Source organism: Strix aluco, chromosome 8, assembly GCF_031877795.1.
Source record: "Strix aluco isolate bStrAlu1 chromosome 8, bStrAlu1.hap1, whole genome shotgun sequence".
NCBI classification, from domain to species: Eukaryota; Metazoa; Chordata; class Aves; order Strigiformes; family Strigidae; genus Strix; species Strix aluco.
The window spans coordinates 32,159,532-32,177,304 of record NC_133938.1 but is presented as its reverse complement, the minus strand read 5'-3'; the positions used below and the strand labels follow the sequence as shown (position 1 = coordinate 32,177,304).

Below are 17,773 nucleotides of genomic sequence, written 5' to 3'. Positions count from 1 at the left end.
TACTTACGATCTCCCCGGCTCTACTTCTGTGCTCGGTTTGTGTCACGGCTGAGCAGCTGCCCCATCTGTCCATCCTGGGAAGGGAAGGAAGTGCTTCTGTGCCCCTCTGTAACTTGCCTTTCTGACCCGTGCTGCTGGCACTGAGGGTATGAGGGTGAGAGAGCCCGCAGCCTGTCTGTGTTACACTGAGCCTTTAGCCTGGCATATACTAGTGAGCCCGCTTCAGTGGGCAATGCGCACAGGTACTGGCCATGTAAGCAATAGCACTTCCCCATAGACTGGAGCTGAGCACTGGAAAATGGGCAGTATTTGGGTCATAGTTAACCTTTTAAATAAAATCCTGTGTGGTGGAGAGTGATGTAACCCAGTTGCTGTATGCCCGGTAACCAGTATATTTGTATTAATATAGCAGTATTTTTTTTAATCTCCTTGGGGAGATTAAATCCTGGGATGCACATCTGCAAGGACTCACTTAGGAAAGTGCAGAATAAAATTCCTTTTGAGTTTTGATACAGTGTTTGGTTCTTGTGACCTAAAACAAGACTTTCTCACTTCAGTCACTCATTTTGCTCAAGTTCAGGGAGCACTAACAGTTTCACCAGACACTTGACTCTCCAAATCCCCCAGAGATTAATGTATCACAGCAGCTCCATGGAGCAGGATTTTATCGTCTCCGGCTCGGAGGAGAAGAAGCTGAAGTGGACAGTGAAGCTGTATGCTCAGGCACAGCTAACTCTGGCCATGCAAAAATGAAAAGTATCAAGGTATTTTAGGTTGATGTACTTCTCTAGCAGCAGGATCACATTGTTCCCAGTTAAGTATTGTAGCCTCTAGGTTGTTTTCTTGTGTATGTGTACTAGGAGTATCTCAGGACAGTCAGTTATCTCTCTGTGTTTCCTTCCTCTGAGACTTGTTTGATAGATTCCCTTAATAGGCTCATTAAGGAAATGGAGGGCATCTCGCCTAAGTGTTTGCCACATCAGTGAGCCTCAGTTGCCTTCTTTTCAACCCCAGACAAATAGGAAAACAAAACATGGCCAAAGGCATCTCTGTGCGTAGCCCCCAAGGACCCAGAAATCATTCTGAGAATTATAAGGATTGAAAACAGCAAACCTGCTCTACAATACGTAATTTACTGCCTATGGAACTGGTGATGGCTTGTATACACTCCACCCCAGTCACAGAAACAATTCAGTGCTGTGTTGGGGCACTGAGGAGGATGACATGCAGGTGAGAAGTTTCCCTGCTCCAGGCAAATGTGGTTCACATGTAGGCCCCCAGATAGGTTTTACTCTGTTTCTGAAGTGCCACACAAATATAAGCTACTCTGTAGATAAGAAGTAAAATAAGTTATCGCTGCTCTGTGTGTATGTAAAAAACAGGGGAAACGGCCGCTGTGTTTTCGCTTTTCTCCTCCAGTTTAATGCCTGTACAAGCTACATAGCATCTCTCCTAACTTGACCACCGTCCTGTCCCACCTTCCAACGGATGATGTGCCACACAGGTCCCTGGTTGTGTCTTGCTGCCAGGGACCAGCTTCACACACATTTAGCAGTTGGAAACAATTAACTGGTACAATCTGGCCCCAGATTAAGTGACCCAGAAAAATCTTTCATTCAAAACTCCCGTTTAAGTCTTCCATGAAATGTGTACACATGTTGTTCTTGATGTTCTCGTTACTCAGTTCTCTCTAATAGCCGCTGTCTGTATAATGATTCTCCGTGTCCACACGGGGTTGTTCCAGAAGGCTAGAGAAGCAATATGATTTAGAGGAATTATTTGGCCAGAACAAGTGGATCTATGCTGTTGATATTCAGTTACTCAAAGGATTCACAGGGACCAAATTCCTTAAGTGAGTGCAGAGATGGCATCCAGATAACCTAAACCTGAAACGATGGGGAAATATATTAGGTGATTCTGCATCTGAAGATGTGGTATATAGTCAGCTGGCACTAATATAGCAAGAGTAGTCTGATAGGATTGGGTTTGAGCTATTTAAGATCATTAATAAGTAATTAACCCATGAAGTGACTGTAAGGGACGTAATTTTAATCAAGATTGAACTATTAACTTGCTAGGCGTGCTTTGGAATTTATCAGTACCCAGGCAGGACAAAGCCCCTTGGCCACATGAATTAAAGATCCCCCGCACTCAGGAAATGCTCCTAAAAGATGCCCACCATATCAGATTCACCAGTTAATGCTTTTCTCCTTGTTGCCACTCAAAGACCACCTCCCCAGTTTTACATTCAATTTGTCTTTTGCTGAAAAGCTGCTAATTTCATGCTCCTTTAGTCCTGCAGCAGCCAGCCTGTTGCTAAGCAACGTCCAAAATACTGAAGGGGCCACGGTCTAGCTGCTTTTCTGCAGCCCACCCTTAGTCTTATTTATTTACTTATACATCTTATTTATTTATAGAGCTAAACAGACTTCTTCCATAATGTAGAAGCAGAGCCATAAGCCTCTGAGTTGCAGCAGGGTGCCTTCACTTGCGTAGCTGTTTGTCTTCCCTCCAGCACCATCCTCTACCCTATTTTTACTGGTGTTCCTGTTCATCAGCTGAGCAAACTCCTCATGATATTTGTCGAGCTGGAGTGGCATCCAGGAGTGTACTGGCAGTATATTTTAAAGGCGTGGCTGGGCACGGACTGCTGTACCCAGTGTGAGAAAGCAGCGGGGAATCTGTTTGGTCCTGACAGTCCTTGGTGGGAGAGAAGAAGGGTCAGAACAAAGATGTCTTTAAGCTGCTTTTCTGCTTACTTTACTTCTGGCTGCTTTAATGTCAGCTGTGTCCACGTTCCAGGCTTCTTGTAGCCTAACTTGATCTGCAAAGAGTGAAAAGATGGTCATCCTTCACCTGCCCCGCAGTGCTGGGAAAAGCCTTGCCTGTGGAGGCAGTTCTACAGGAACAACTGCATTTTTGTGGGGTGGGGTTGGGATCCCAGCCACAGCACATATTTGCCTTAAATTGTGTCAACTAGAGGAGCAGGTTGCTGATGGAGTATTTGGTGTAGAGATGAACTAGCAGAGCATTTGTAGTGGCTGCACGTGGATAGAGGAGGATAGCAGACAAGTAATGAAGCTGTTCCCCTGCCATTTGTTCTAGATGTGCTCCCAAAATGGGGGAAGGTGGAAGTGGTTTGTGTGCACCGCTACGTCATGTGTCGCCCAGAGAATCTCCTTGCCAAGCAAAAACTCTGATGTGAATCACTTTTCACAACCAGGAAAGCACTAATTAGACTGCAACAGAGCCTGGCTGTGTTTGTTGTGGCAGCATTGGTCACGTCAGCATCGGTGTTAGACTGCGATGATAACTGATGAAGAGCTGCCACGCTCTTCAGTAAAGACTTCAGAAACCATTCAGATGCTCTCACAAGTTCCGCTATTTTGTACCTTTTCTCCAGCACAATACTGTAGCTTGAGAAAGAGGAGGATGAGTCCTGTAGAGGCTTATTTGTAAGAAACAGGTACCAAACTGCCTGTTTCCCCTTTTTCCTTTTATATTTTTTTCCTTTCAGTTTCAGCAGAGGCAATATTCATGAGCTGAGTCTCTGGATATACTTCTTCCACAACTGTTGCCTTTTGGTCCTCTCCTTACTGTCTTTGGCAACTACTGACTGACAACTTCTTTGTCCGCCTGCTGTAGTTTTCATTATAGACTTCTTTTCGGTAGAAAAATAATTTTTCTGCTTTGATGATCCATCCATTATCTGACCCTCTCTGGAGAAGAACAGAGAAGCACATGAATGCTTGGTTTTGTACAAGCAGTCCTGCAGAACAGGGGTTGTGCACGAGGCCAAATGTAATTTTTTTTCCATCAAAGTGAGATGAGGAAGGTGATGTTTTAAGTCCAAATTGAATTTTCCCCTTATTTGCTTTAAGCATTCAATTATCCTTTTGGAAAACTTAAAATATTTCTGAGAGTAGTTCGTCATGCTCATTCTGTATTCTGTTTTTTTCAAAATGAACTCTTGGTGGTTTTGCCATTTATTACACATCTGTCACTGCGATGTCCACTTTTTATGTACATCCAGAGGAGTGCTGATTGTAAAACCTTTGCTGACCTGCAGCTGCATGTACTTTTTTAATATGGTTGAGATCTCACAAGCCAAGCTGTGCTGTTTGTGTTAGCATGTATGTTTTGGTGCTGTTCTTCACATAGACCTCAGAAATGTGCTAGGTGCTTGGGCAAGAATTTAAGTTATCTCAGGTATTCTCTAAGCTGAGTTGTGAACAAAACACAGGAGGCTTAGAACCAGCTCAAATTCCCAGGAATAACTTTTACTGCCCTGAGAAGTTGAGTACTTCTAACAAGATGGAGTCAACAGATCTTAATTGCGTTAATTGAAGATAGGAAGAATGAGATCTTTCACATGCAAAGATGTGAGGTATTCAGGGAGAAGAGGATGATGATGATGATGATGATTAACACCTTGAATTACACCCAGAAGCAGGTGAGTGGCTCATGTGGGTGGGAATCTCTGGGTTTCTTGTGGCTCTTCCCACCTGATGTACTCAGCTTTCACTCTTGACCTTTCAGAGCTCTGGCAAGATGTAGGGTGGTCTGCAATGCTGAGAAAGGATAAAGTATACCTGAGCTGATAAAGGTGTTACAGGAGACACAGCTGCCCTGCGGCTACCTCTGCTTGCTGGTTTGTGCTGCTGCCTCTTACTGTATCTTCAGCTGGGTTGCACCCAGCCAGCTGTCTGTATCTTTGAATCCTGTATCTCAGGAAGATCCAAGAAGAGCACAAGAATGCAAACAATACTGATAAAGGGAGCACAGGTCGTGCATTCCTAATAGAAAAATTATAAAAATAATGAGAATAAAAATGTAATACTGCCCAACAAAATACCCTGAATGTTTTGCAGTGCACTGCTGATAACAGATGGACAGAAGCACTGAGACACCAAGTAAGGGTGCTCCATCTTTAGCTCAGAATGAGCTTTTTCTCTTGCTTCTGTCACACTTCATTATGAGAGATAAGAAAAATCTGACTCATGTTTCTGGTCTTTCTCAATTTGCTAGTCCTAAGTAGTATTAAGGAACCTATTCTTTTGTTTCTCTTTTTTCCCCAAGACAGTTCAATAGAGATATGGTCCCTCCCAGCCATGTCGATACTGTGCAACGTCAGGGATACGCTGTATCACAAGGATCACCAGTGTGCCTCATTCATTTCACCCTCCTTAAAACTGGGGGGAGCCCAGCTAACGTACTGCTAAATGAACTGCCAGTCCCCAGGCAACTCTTCCAGTCCCGGGAGTGTTGCTAAGTCTGTGTTTAGTTTTCCAGGTTATTGCAAAGTTCTGCAGTGAGACTTGTCTAGAGAAGAAAAATACTGTGTGGCATTCCAAGAAACAACCATCATATGGCTGAGAAAGGTGATCAAATCCTTCACCACTTTTTAAAGAGTAATTAGAAACTGAGTTATTCTCCCACAAATGCAGCAGACAAGGACATCTATAACCTTTCAAACCATTACATATGTCACCTGGATTTACATTATATATAATATTCATATGGAGACAGCAATATAGCTTTTCTTTTTCATGTTAATTATTAGTTTATTATGAATTGGTTTATTTTCCTTCATTTTCAGATCAACATCTTGTTTACACCATTAGATTAAAGGGTGCAGTTCACTATTGTTGTAGGCAAAAGAACAAACCCTTGGGGCTTATTCTTGCAGTTTCAAAATGAGGGAACAAATGCAGACACTGATTTCCCCCCTGTTAATTTGAACTGGAAACACAGAGTTGAAATTTTATAGATGGTATCCTTTCTGAATACCGATGGATGGTCGGCTGAAACTGCTGCCTTCTCATTCATAACCAACATCAAAACTGAGAGAAGTAAAAGAATGGTATCTCTTACTTTTTTATGGTTATAAACCCAACTTTCCCATTTTTTTAGCATGCTTTTCCTGTTTTGCTTAGGGGATTGACTTTCCAAACAGTGAAAATAATGATGTTCGTCATATAAAAAGTATGATTTGGAAACTTTATAGAATTTTATAGTAGAAATCTCTTTTTTAAAACTTCTTTTAGCAAATTATCCTAAATTTTATTGCATCCTCTGGTCTTCTTTGCTGTTGTGTTCTTTTTGGTTTTTTTTCCTTCAAATCAAACAAAAATTAGCTCTTATTCATTCCAGGCACTTCCCTTGCATTCCTTGCAGAAAGAATTGTGCATAAGCACTTCCCCTGTATAAAAGGCATGTTAGAAAATCAAGAACAGATTAGAAGTCATGGCTCAATTTTCTCTCTAAATATAGACCTTTATTTGGATGTTGAGGGGAGTCAAGAGGAGCACTGGGAGTGAGTGAGCTTCCAAGGAAGCACAGCCCATGCATGCATGGCAGAAATACTGACCTCAGCTTGAGCAGTACATTGTGCCCAGCCTGAGCACGTGGATATATGAGGAGAAAATGTTCTCTTGCCCTGTGGACATCTGTGCTAAGCTGGACCAATTCCTGATTTGACTTTATTTTTTTCTTTTTTAGGGAGTGTCTCATTTCTTTTAGTTGCATAGATGTAATAGTAGTAGTGATACAAGACCTATAGTCCAGACTTTAAATGAAAGACAACTTGGAATAAGACAAATGGAGAGGGTAGAAGACTATATGGAAATATGTCTGGTCTCTGGCTTCTGAAGAAAAATCCCTCATTATCACATAGAGAGCTCTTTGATAACTTGTGGAAAAACCTGCCTTCTCTCCCCCTTCATACATACCATTTGAGCTCTTAAAATAAGCTTATTAGTAGTCAAATCAAGACAGGTTAATCTTTAAATCATATGTAAATACAGAAGCTTTTCTCATTGTGGTATATTAAAGCATTAAACGTAGATGCAGATTTTCACAGTAGGAGACTAGATCAGCACAGTTAAGCACTGAAATAGTTTGTCTCCCAAATCATCTTCTGGGAACAGAATTTCCCTTTCACTGTGCTAGATGATGATGAATAGGGCTTTAGTGGCAAAGGATTATGCGAAGCTTAGATTAGTGGATGCTGCTGGTAGTCTTATACAGCTGATCAGCTTGCAGGGTCCTGAGCTTCTTTCCTCCTCTGCAGCTGACCTGTACAAATTCCAGGGGAATTTGTCCAGGGGAGTACTGAGACTTAGTTACCTTCCATCTTTCCCAGCAAATGGATCTCATGTCAAATGCTTTCTGTATCAGATAGCTGTTAATCATCTTTGGTATAAATATATACTAGCAAGTGCTGTTTTCTGGACTTCTTTGGCTGCATTCGGTCGTTTGACCTCCAAATTAATGCTTTTGTTTTTAACTCCAGCATTGTGGGATGTGCTGCTCTCTTGGAAAGTATCGGTAGTTTGTACTTTTAATGTATAATGCATGAAATAATCTCATTTCAGAGTCTTCAAGCATGCCTCAGTCTAGACTGCATCTCACAATCAAACTGTCTGACTTCTATACCTCAACCACTGAGATACTTGGACTAGTCTGTCTGGTTTAGTCCAGTTTGCTGACACCATGTGCCATTTCCTGCTCACCCACATCATTTCAGTCTTAATTACTCTTTACCTCATCTTCCAAGCAATCATACTGCAGATTTATTTTTTGTTTTGAGAATATGCCATTACTAGTGTCCTATTTACACATAGAGATGTCTCACCTTTTCCATGAGGCTTCTGTCAGGGGGTCCACGTGGAAGACGTGGCCACAGACCTTTCTGGAGCTTTGCCATGGTGCTCCAGGGGTACCAGCACAGCAGCCCCTGCCTAATCATTGCACAGCAGAGTATATTATAGTGGGTTTGTGCCGGGCGAGCTCCAGCAGTTTTGATGGACAGAGGATGTGTTGTGGTCCTGCCTTTTTTTTTCTTTTATTTAACTACAAGAATTTCTCACAGTGCCTGGCTCTTCAGCCTGTCATTCTTTCTCCTTTTTTTCTTGTCCCAGGCTAAAGGTCAGGTGCAAAGTGTCAGTCAGTAAAGATACTAAAATCTGATGTGATATAGGCAGCTTCAGACAGGTCATCCAGGTAAAGATGTCATTGCGATCTCCATGTGCCGCATGGCTGGTTCATAAGACATTTAACAGCAGTCTGGAGAAAGCTTGACATACAACATGATAATAACAACAACAACAATAATACCACTTACAGTTTTGCATTTTTTATTCATTTTCCCTTTATTAATCTTACTCTGGGAGGTAGATAAGGAGTGTTGACCCCTCTCTGGGGAGGGAAAGAAAAGTATGGAAAGATGTATCTACCTTGAGAAAGAAAGTTAGATGTGGGTTCAGAATGAGAAGCCCCAGTCCTGAGCTCCAGTGTGAGTCTCTATGTGATGGATGTCACTCTTTAACGTGCTACTTGATGTTAATTAGCATCTTTTCTTTGCTGATCATACGCTGTAAATGAAAAGACAGTAGGCCATGGGTGAAGGTAGCGATACAGATATATACTTGCTGTATGATTATTGTTTGCATGAAGCCTGAACTAGCTCTGTTACTCCAGTGAAGCTTTTGCTTGATCAAATTTGGCTCTGCTTGCATTAGCTTGCGGGCTATTTGGGTGAAATCCCTGGATCAAGCTACACTGAAACCAGCCCAGAAATCCATACAAATAATTGTAAGTGCAAAGCATTCCTATACAACTGCTGTAGTCATATTCTTGAAAAATATGCTTGACCCCATTTTTTTTTTTCAATACCTGTTGAAGTGATAAATGCAACAAGTTTAAAATACATTTCACAGGTAGTGTTGGGTTAGGATCAGTTTATTATGGAATTTAGCTCTCAATGGCATTTGCACGGTCTAAATGCCATACAAACGTTATTCGACTGTTGGATTAATTGCCCCAGGGAATATATATCTGAGACGTTTAGAATGGCAAACAGATTGTTAATGTTTGTCCCTTCAGGAGCCGGAGGGACCTGTTTGCGCTGATTTGACTCAGAGGGCATAGGTTCAGGAGCCCCTGGCCGTGGCCCTGGGGTAGGAAGGGCCCTGGTACCCTGCCCTGCTCCTGAGCTGCTGCCGCCTCCCTCAGTTGGGGTGTTGAGTTGTTAATGGGCACCTGCCCTCACTGAACCGGCAGGAGGTAAAAAATGGGTCCCCAAAGAGAAAGGGTGAAACGTGAAACAGGTGGCAGAAGTCTGGCGCTTTTCAGGAAATTATGCTCTAAGTCAGTTCAGGAATTTCTGCCTTTTCCTTCTGAACGGTTTCCGTAGAGATGTCTGCAGTGCAAACTGGTGTGGCCCCGCTCAGAGCGCGTTAGGCTGGAGTAGCTGTTTGCATGTTGTGGAGCTCACCAGTACCACCCCTTGCCTTTGAAAACAGGAAAAAAAAAATCACTTATTTTGCTAAAGTAGAAGGATGGAGAAGGAGGAAATATGCTCAGCTCTGTTTTAAACCTCAGTCAGTTATATTGTGTTCTACATACAATGTATGCCCTGGATACCCTGTAAAATGTGTTTTTTCAACAGCCAAAGGCTAGGATTTCCAAAACCTCACAGTAAGATTCAGTATTCCTTTTACTTGGTAGCAACACTGGCTCAGGGATGTCTGGCTCTTTCCCTGTTCCCCCGCACCACCACCTCCATGACCCGTCACACCGCAGCTCTTTGTGGGGCCGTGCAATAAACTGCACCGGTAGTTTGGAGTGATCAGCCCTGTGCTGCCTTCGCCTCTGGAAAAACACGACCAAGCACAATGTCGTCCCAACTCTAACACAGATTCTTGGCAGACAAGAAGGAAGTTCATGAAGCGAGAAATTTCTGCCAGACAGTTGACATCTGAAGGAAAAGTAACTGAAGAGAGGAAATAACTTTTAGGGCCCTTAGAAAATGATAGTGGCAGTATGGAAAAGAAATATGAAAACATAAAGTAGAAGTGTGAATTTAATTAATTAAAAATCACAAGAGAGTCATGAGTTAGTTTAAAAGTCTGCAAAATAATCTGGAATGGACTGAGCTGAATAATAATGAGTACGTACCTGTAGGCTGGCATCCCAGCTATGTTGCTGTTTAATCTTTTTCAGGTTTGTATGGTTTTTAGAAATCAAAATGGGCAGTTTTGCTGCAGACAGCTTCGTGCCCTTGTTTAGCTGTAGTTTCAAGTTAATGTAAAACCTGAAATGAAATGCAAACTTGACCCAAACCCTTTAAAACTGCAGGCATTAATAACCATCTCTTTGAGAAACAGAATACACAGAACAGAATTAATCAAGAATATGCTTTAAAAATACAGGGAGTGACCTTCAACAGGTTGGCGGGCTGTCAGCTGGCCTGCTTTTCCAGCCTTTGTAGTTTTAGAGGTGAGGCTAATAAGTAATTTTACTTCTTTTCATGAGCTTTAAAGATGATCTAGGAATTTTGTGGAAGAAAATCCTTACACAGCAGTTGTTGCACGGGAGCAGAACTAGCTTTTTGTGTGGCGCACAGCTGATTTGGGGAGGCTGGGAGCGCAGGGGATTTGGGTATTTTCTGCTTTTCTGCTGTGTTAGTTTTAATCCGTAATGAAGCAGTGAATACATTTGTAAAGGTTCCTCCTGCTTTTGCAATGACTTTGCTGTTAGTGCTTTCCTGTAAGACTGAAGGAGACCAGGGCAATAGTACTGCCCTCCTCTAGTATTTGTGCTTACAGGAAATAATTCAAGAGGCAGAGCTGGCACCATCAAATGAAGACTCAGAAGTCCTCTGCTTTTCCCTACGGTGGGCTACACATTTACACTGCGGAGGAGCGCACGCCAGCGACACCGGTTTGTCAGGAATGCTTCTGCCTCAGCAATTCCAGCCACACTGACTGACCTCTGCCACTGCCAGGAGAGAAACATTCGCTCTCTCCGGCAGGATGGCTTTGCTGGCTTTAATCTGTGAAAATGAGTTTACAGCCTTGCCTGCTTTCAGATCAGGAGAATGTGGCGTAGCTGCAAATTGGGAGGATTCACCCGTGTAAGTACATATGCTAAAGCACATCAAGCCCAGATTTTTCCACACATTTGGAGGATTATTTTAGGAGAAACACAGGTGCATACACCCACTTCTTTGGGGAAAAAAAAATAGGCCATGTTGTTTGACATTTTAAATAATAAAAATAAAACTTGGAGAAGCAATTGCTGAACTATAGATCAGCCTGAGCCTGGCAACTCCTTCTCTCAAATGATACAGGGCATTCCTGCGAGCAGTGGTTTAGCGTTCGCTTCTCACTTTGAATCCAAAAACACATCTGAAGGCTTTTACCTTCTGATGTCTAAAACTGGAACAAAGTTAGGAATAAAATCGCAGCCTTCTCGAAGACTGCACCAGCACAGCAGTAAATGCTTTGCTCCTTGTTTCACTGGGATAACCACCCGGGCAGCTGCTCCCTGCCTTTCTCTCCAGCATGGGCATTTGGTGTGGCACAGCCGAGCAGCTTCCTCCGGGCAGCAGCGATGTCTGCGGGGGCTGTCGGTGGCACCGCAGGGGACTGAGTGTGTGGACGGGAAGATCTGGGCTATCTGCTGTTCTCTGATGGTCGGCCAGCCCTTGGTGGGTGAGGAGAGAACATGCTTCGGGATTCACAGCATTTGACTTGTAACCAGGTGTTTTTCACTTGCTGGTTGTGTTCGAAACAGTTCTTACAGGTCATTAATAGATAGGGAATTGTGAAAAGACCATGATACCACCATTATTCATTCCTATTTGGGGAAAAAAAAACCCGTAAACTTATCTTGAAGGCTGCCAATTGCCATTCCAAGTGCTCTGAAAGGAGTTTTATGTTGCCTTATCTGAAGACTGCTGTGATCCTCCCAGATTCGTTAATACACGAAAAGCAAATCGCAGAAAACGCCTTTGTGTTTCAGTAATGTGGTGTCAGGAAAGGAGCGCTTAGCAAGAAGCTGCACATACCTCACATACGTAACGCTTTCCCGTCTATCAGAAGATCCTATCCCCGTCAGATAGCAGCAAGACATTCCTGGGGGTGGAGTGAGAGTGAATTTATCTTGGGAGTGAGCAGGATCTTGCTTTGCTAAGCTAGCTGGTTTGCTCAATTCAGGAATTTTCCATTCACCTCTATTATCCACCAGCATATAAATCCCAACAACTGTAATTAGGGCTACTTACCTTAATTAGTTAACAGTTTTCTGCAGCTCACCTGTCCTTCTGCTGGCTCTGCTCTGTCGTCCTGACTGCTTGGTTGAACTGCTTCTCCAAAAATTCCTGCTTTGGAGGTACGCTTTCAAAACTATGTCGTGGAGGGGACTGTGTTCCTGTTCCTTGAGGAAGGCAGCTGCAAGGTAGACGTGGTGTCATACAGAGAAGTGCTGTTTGCTTTAAAGAAATATGAAGCTGTACTACGTGGTTTTTATTGTCTTTTGGTAGATTATTCATCACTTCAGCACTGAGAAACCCTGGCTGAGGGGAAGGCTCTGTATTGAAACGCTGGGAGGAGTGTGTAGTGCGGCCTGAGGAGGTGGTCAAGGGCATCTCTCTGCCTTTTCCTTTCCAGTTCCTCAGTGTGAGCATGGTACCACTGTATCTGGGTGGACATATTTGCTTCAGTCAGTTTAATTTAAAAGGTTTAGTTTAACTAGCTTGGTACTTACGATTTTGTGCGCTGATTCAGAGTACAGCACAGACTGTTAACACAGATGTAAAATGCAGGTTCGGAGGGATTTGTGGGCAGCTCAGCTCCATTTGCTTGAAACAACAGCTGAAAAACATCCTTTTAAAAGTAAAGATATGCATTAGCCAATATCAGAAATCAGTTAATTCTTGCGATTGCTAGTTAGAACATGCCAAAATTACAAGTCCTCTGTTAAGAATAGATATGAGAATAATTATTCGGCCAATAATAGAATAGTAACATGTAGATTTAGCGCTGTTAAGTCATTGTAACCTTTCTATTTAAGATGAAAAAAAAAAAAGGAATATAGGTTCTGGTCCATAATTCCTTATAAATAGAAATGTCTGTTGGCTAAATCGGGGGAGGGTTTCGAGTAGCTGCAGCTGCAGAATACGTCTGATAATTTGCATTCTCCACCTCCTGCCCTTATTGCAGAATTAAATTGGTCTCTCATTAACATGGGAATGTTTGTTGTTACACCGCCTGCTCTCTCCCCTGCGCCTACATGACTATTCCAGCGTAATGTCAGTCCCTGTGGGGAGCCTCCGGAGAGGGTGCAGCGAGGCGGGAGGGGCTGTGGGAAGGGACTTTCTTTACCTCTTACAACAGGTGCCTTTGTCAGCACACCTCGGAGGCAGCCAAGGAGGAGCCACTCGTAGCTTTGAACTTTTGCTACAAGAAAAAATAAACCCACCCCACCAGGCAATGAATGCAAAGAGGAAGCGGTCATTTAAAGCGCTTTGGAAAACCTGAGCAGGATTTAGCATAGCAGGTATGATTTTTGTACAGGTGACACGGAGAGCAGTCTCGTGAGCTGGATATCGCTTCAGGATCGGAATCTAAAGTATTTCGACAGTGGGAATTAACTGGAAAAGAATTTGCAAGCCTTTGAAGAAAATTTTTTTAAAAATGCACTATAGGCGCATTTCAACGAAAAAATACCTTTCTTCCTCCTGCAAGGGTTAAGCAAGATCAGAATCTGCTTTTAGTCTCAAGGATTTAACCTCAAGTGCTGCATTTTTTGTTTGCCATAAGCCTATTAGAACTCTCTCTGTTTCCTAGCAATAACATGTAATTTTTCCCCCCCTATTTAAGTGAAAGAGATGTTGGGTTTTTAATCCTGTATGCTACAGCTGTTGCTCAAGTTTCCTATTCAGATGCAAATAGCACCTGGTGCTATTTAGATACCCGTGTAATCTTTGATAAAGATACTCCAGGAGCACAGGAAAAAGAGAAAAGCAAGGTGGGTCTGACCCTGTTTATTCAGGAAAGCGAGAGCGTAACCATACGCTACTGACAACCTGAACTGGAAATTTCTACCAGATTTGCAGCATCCAGCACGTATTCTTTTTGGAGACAAATGCACGGCTGAAAAGATTTATGTTTCTTGAGCAGGTATGATGTTTCACCAGGAAGAACAAAAGGCTTCCAGAGAAGATAAAAATGTCGTAGATGAGTCTAAGCAGAAGTGCTGATTTGGTTAGGAGTTTTACCTTCCCTGAGTTTCCTGAAAGGAGTTTCATTTGGGGATATTTTGTTTGTTTCTTCAAATCACTTATTATTTTCTAGATTTTCATTTTTAGTTTTGAGAATATTGATTTTTAGTGATTTTTTCTGAATTTTTTCCTTGCTCTGGTTTTTTCTCTGTCTCAGGTATTATGATAAATGAATTGGAAAGTCATGAGCGATTTGGAAGGCAGCTACGCTGTTTAGGACTCAGACAAGAGATACCGTATCACTTCTTGATTAAAAGCAAACAGGTCCCAGATTCAGGTTAAAAACCTTCTACTGTGGAAAGTTTCCATTGCATAAGTTGGTTTTATTTCACTTGTGGAGGTGGGAGTTTATTCAAGGAAGAGCTTGCAGCCTTTATTGCATTTTGCATGGCTGTTTTACCCTGTATTACAAACAGAAGCTGAAGGACTTTTTTTGGAGGGTTGTGACTTAATGCCATCATCTTGCTGCTAAAATCAAAGTATCCACATGGCACAAAATGCAGTTCAGATCTGTCTAAAAGCGAACGTGAGTGTTTTTAAAGATTTTAAAGACAAGATTTAGAAACTTGTGGAAAATTCCAAGGAACGTCTGAAAGAAATCATCATTACACTGGTCTCTGTGAATTTACAAATAAGCCAGAAGAGGCAATTCATTGGAAAGTGAGACTCTGCTAACAAGAATATCAGCTTTCGTGGGAGAAAACTGGATATAAAGAATAAACAATTGTTACAAAGTTCGAGAAGAGCAGAAGTGATTCCAGTCCTGCTGTCAAGCACTGACGGATCTTTTCTTGCTTAATACTAATCTGGTTTGGCTACTGCTTTTTCATCTTCAGCCTAATACTGGAATTAAAACAGGTTCCCTGGCTTTCACCAAACTTCTCAAATGCCTTTTGTGAGCTGGGTGTTGGGAGTGTGAGCAGGTGTTTCATATGTGCTTCCCATGATAATAAAAGGCACCCTTGAGAGGAAAACCCACACAGAAGCTAATCTGCTGGGTCATATTTTCTCTTGTGACACTCCTTCCTCATTAGCTTCTTCAGGTGGGTGTGAACAACTGCCACGGAACTAAGCCAAGGTTCAGCCTTGGATTGTCAACCTGCTCTGGCCACTAACGGCAGCTTGCCGGCAAAATGATGGAAGAAATCTCCATAACGGTGGCTTACGATGCCCATGTTTTTAGCCAGCTGTACGATGAAGACTTTCTGGCCAATCTGGTGGCAGTCAGCAAACCCAAATCTGTGGTAGGTGTTGCTCTTGCTCCTTTGCCAATAATGCTTAAGGGTGTGTTCTGTCCAGTAGTTAAGTCCTTCTGCTGAAAGCTATTTATTCTTTAGTTTCTCTTTTTATTACTTTTTCAGAAATTTGCCATCATGCATCAACAAAATTAAAGTAATTTATTTCAGAAGAGATAAGATTATTCAAATAATATCTTTCTGAGCTACTAAGTTTAGAAGGTGATCTGCTCAGTAGGATAATAGTTAAAATAATATTTTTTAAATAATATTGAAATAATAATTAAACTGGCAAATGACTGAACTTATCTAACCATGGAATCAGCACTAAATGATGTAAACACTTTCGTGTCGTAGCACATCAGTTAAAAGTTCAGGCCAGATGCTCAGTGTATGCCAAGGATCTGGGGTTTAGGTCATCGTCATCACTAAGAGAACCTGTCCCTTGCATGGGAATGGTGATGTTACACTTTTACATGTTCTTCTGAAATCAGCATAAATATCTGTAAAAACTTTTTAGTTAAATGACCTTTTCCTTTTTTCATGAGTAGTGTGTATCTTTATGTAAATGACATGTGTAAGTGTGGTCATCCTCCTCCCTCATGGAGATCCCAGCACTTGCAGGGAGCTGCATTCAAATCAGTAGTTTAGACTCTGAAGTTTGGTGCCAAAGTACCAAAGTTCATCTTTGGTCTCAAATTCTACAGCTGAGCCCATGTGTGAGCCAGTCTGCCTAGAAGCAGTCAGTTTGAAAATAAAAATGTATAGCTGTTGAGCTTAACTTGAAAGCAGATATAGTTAAAATTTCAGTCTGAATACAAATCAGGCTAGTTATTTAGCAACCCAATTAAGCATTTGTGTTTGCGGGTTTTGGTCTGTATATGTGTTTGTATCTAGGTAGTTCACTAAGCTGTGATAAAGGGAGGTGCTCTCAGAAGAGGAAGAACGTGCTTTTCTTGTGTAAAACCTCTCTACACTTATTTCCTGCTTGGGTTTTTCTGCCTGTCCATGCTCAGGAAATCTCGGGTGCATGAACCTGTATCTCCCACAGACCTCTGGATCTAAACCGGAGTTCTACCCAATCGCTGTCATTATGGTGCCTTTCTCTGTCTCTGGCCTCCTCTAGCCTAGAATTTACAAGGTCCATTAGAATAGTTAGATCGTAAATATGGAAATCCAGTGTAGACAAAACTCTGTATTTTAATATGACCTTGGTTGGAGATTGGGCTCCAAGTAGGTTTTAACTTAACCATCATATTATGATACTTTTCCATGCTGGATATTTTTAAATATGTGGGATACATTAATTCATTGTCCAGCCACAACCTTTCCTCCTTTTCTGCCTTAGCTGATTGCTATTGCAGCATTTATTATCTTCCCTTCAGACAGGTACTGGCGTTGCAGTAGGGCTGGCAGGAGCCAGGTGCCCGCAGAGAAGGTCCCTGCCGGGGGGCTCTGGGAGAGGCCCTTCTGCGGAGCACATGATGACAGTGGGGTTTCCTGGACGCCTCCTGTCCTGAACCGCTTGTGTGTTCTAGAGCCAGTACTGCAGTTGTTTAAATTAAAATCCTTGTGGTAAGAAAACATTTCATGGATGGCTTACCCTGTAATTTAAATCTTTCAAAAGTGCTGCTTAAACGGACTCGGTGATGGCCTCTTAAGTTTTGTATAGCTTCAGAGCAAAAGTAACAGACATTGTGTTATGTATCTCTAGATTCCTCCAGAGTGACTGGAGGAGAGAGGAACTGGTGTCACATTACAGCTCCAGCTGATTTTTGCCACTCTGAAAATAAGGTGAAATAACCTTTTTTTTAAAAAAAATGCTTCTCTATAAAGTAACTACAGAGATACTTACATGGAAGAACCTTGGGAGGAAAAGCATCATTATTACCATTATTTATTAGATCTGCATGATTGACTTTAGTGTAAGTATGTGTTCTTATCAACTTTTTTTTTTTCTGCATCAAAGAGTATTAACATGTTTCAGTGCATTGTGTACTAGTAAATTGGTTAAGAAATATAATTTCTAGGGTTTACATAGGAAATCCTTAACTACTTTTGTAAATGGTTTTGAAGTATATTAACTAAGCAAAAAATGCTGCAAACAACCTGAGGAGGTTTAAGATGAAGCTCGACGGGATTATGATAAGATTAGACAGTGCGTGGGAGCCTGCACTACTAAGGGACAGGACCTGATGACTCAGAAAGTTTCTTTCAGTTCTCTGCTGCTATGTTTAATCTTGGGACAAGCTGCCAATTGGGATAAGTTGGGGCAAATCCTATTGACTCTGTCCTGGTCATTTTACCAGACTGCACAAAGGTACATACTGTACATAAAGTAACATCCTGCAGAAAGAATTTGCAGAGTTTTTGTTTATTCTGAGAGTTCTTGTTAGTAGCACAGATATTTTTGCAATCTGGCATTCATCTATTTGTTTGCAAAATCCAAGTTTCATTTATTTTTAAAGGA

The 17,773-nt window shown here is 42.0% G+C and overlaps 1 protein-coding gene across 16 annotated transcripts in view; it reads left to right on the top strand.

Annotated features, from left to right (window-relative positions):
* RABGAP1L (RAB GTPase activating protein 1 like) overlaps nt 1–17,773 on the top strand; it is a 263,781-nt gene that overhangs the window by 209,076 nt on the left and 36,932 nt on the right. Inside the window, exons 21-22 of one of the 16 annotated variants that reach the window (XR_012624184.1) lie at nt 10,611–13,344; nt 14,226–15,198. The exons of 11 other annotated variants lie outside the window; for them this stretch is intronic. Coding sequence is in view for 4 of the 5 variants with exons in the window: in XM_074833045.1 (XP_074689146.1) it covers nt 10,611–10,769 (159 nt within the window). In the remaining variant the exon portion in view is untranslated. 4 more of the 16 variants (XM_074833055.1, XM_074833053.1, XM_074833048.1 and 1 more) reach the window with 4 other exon arrangements.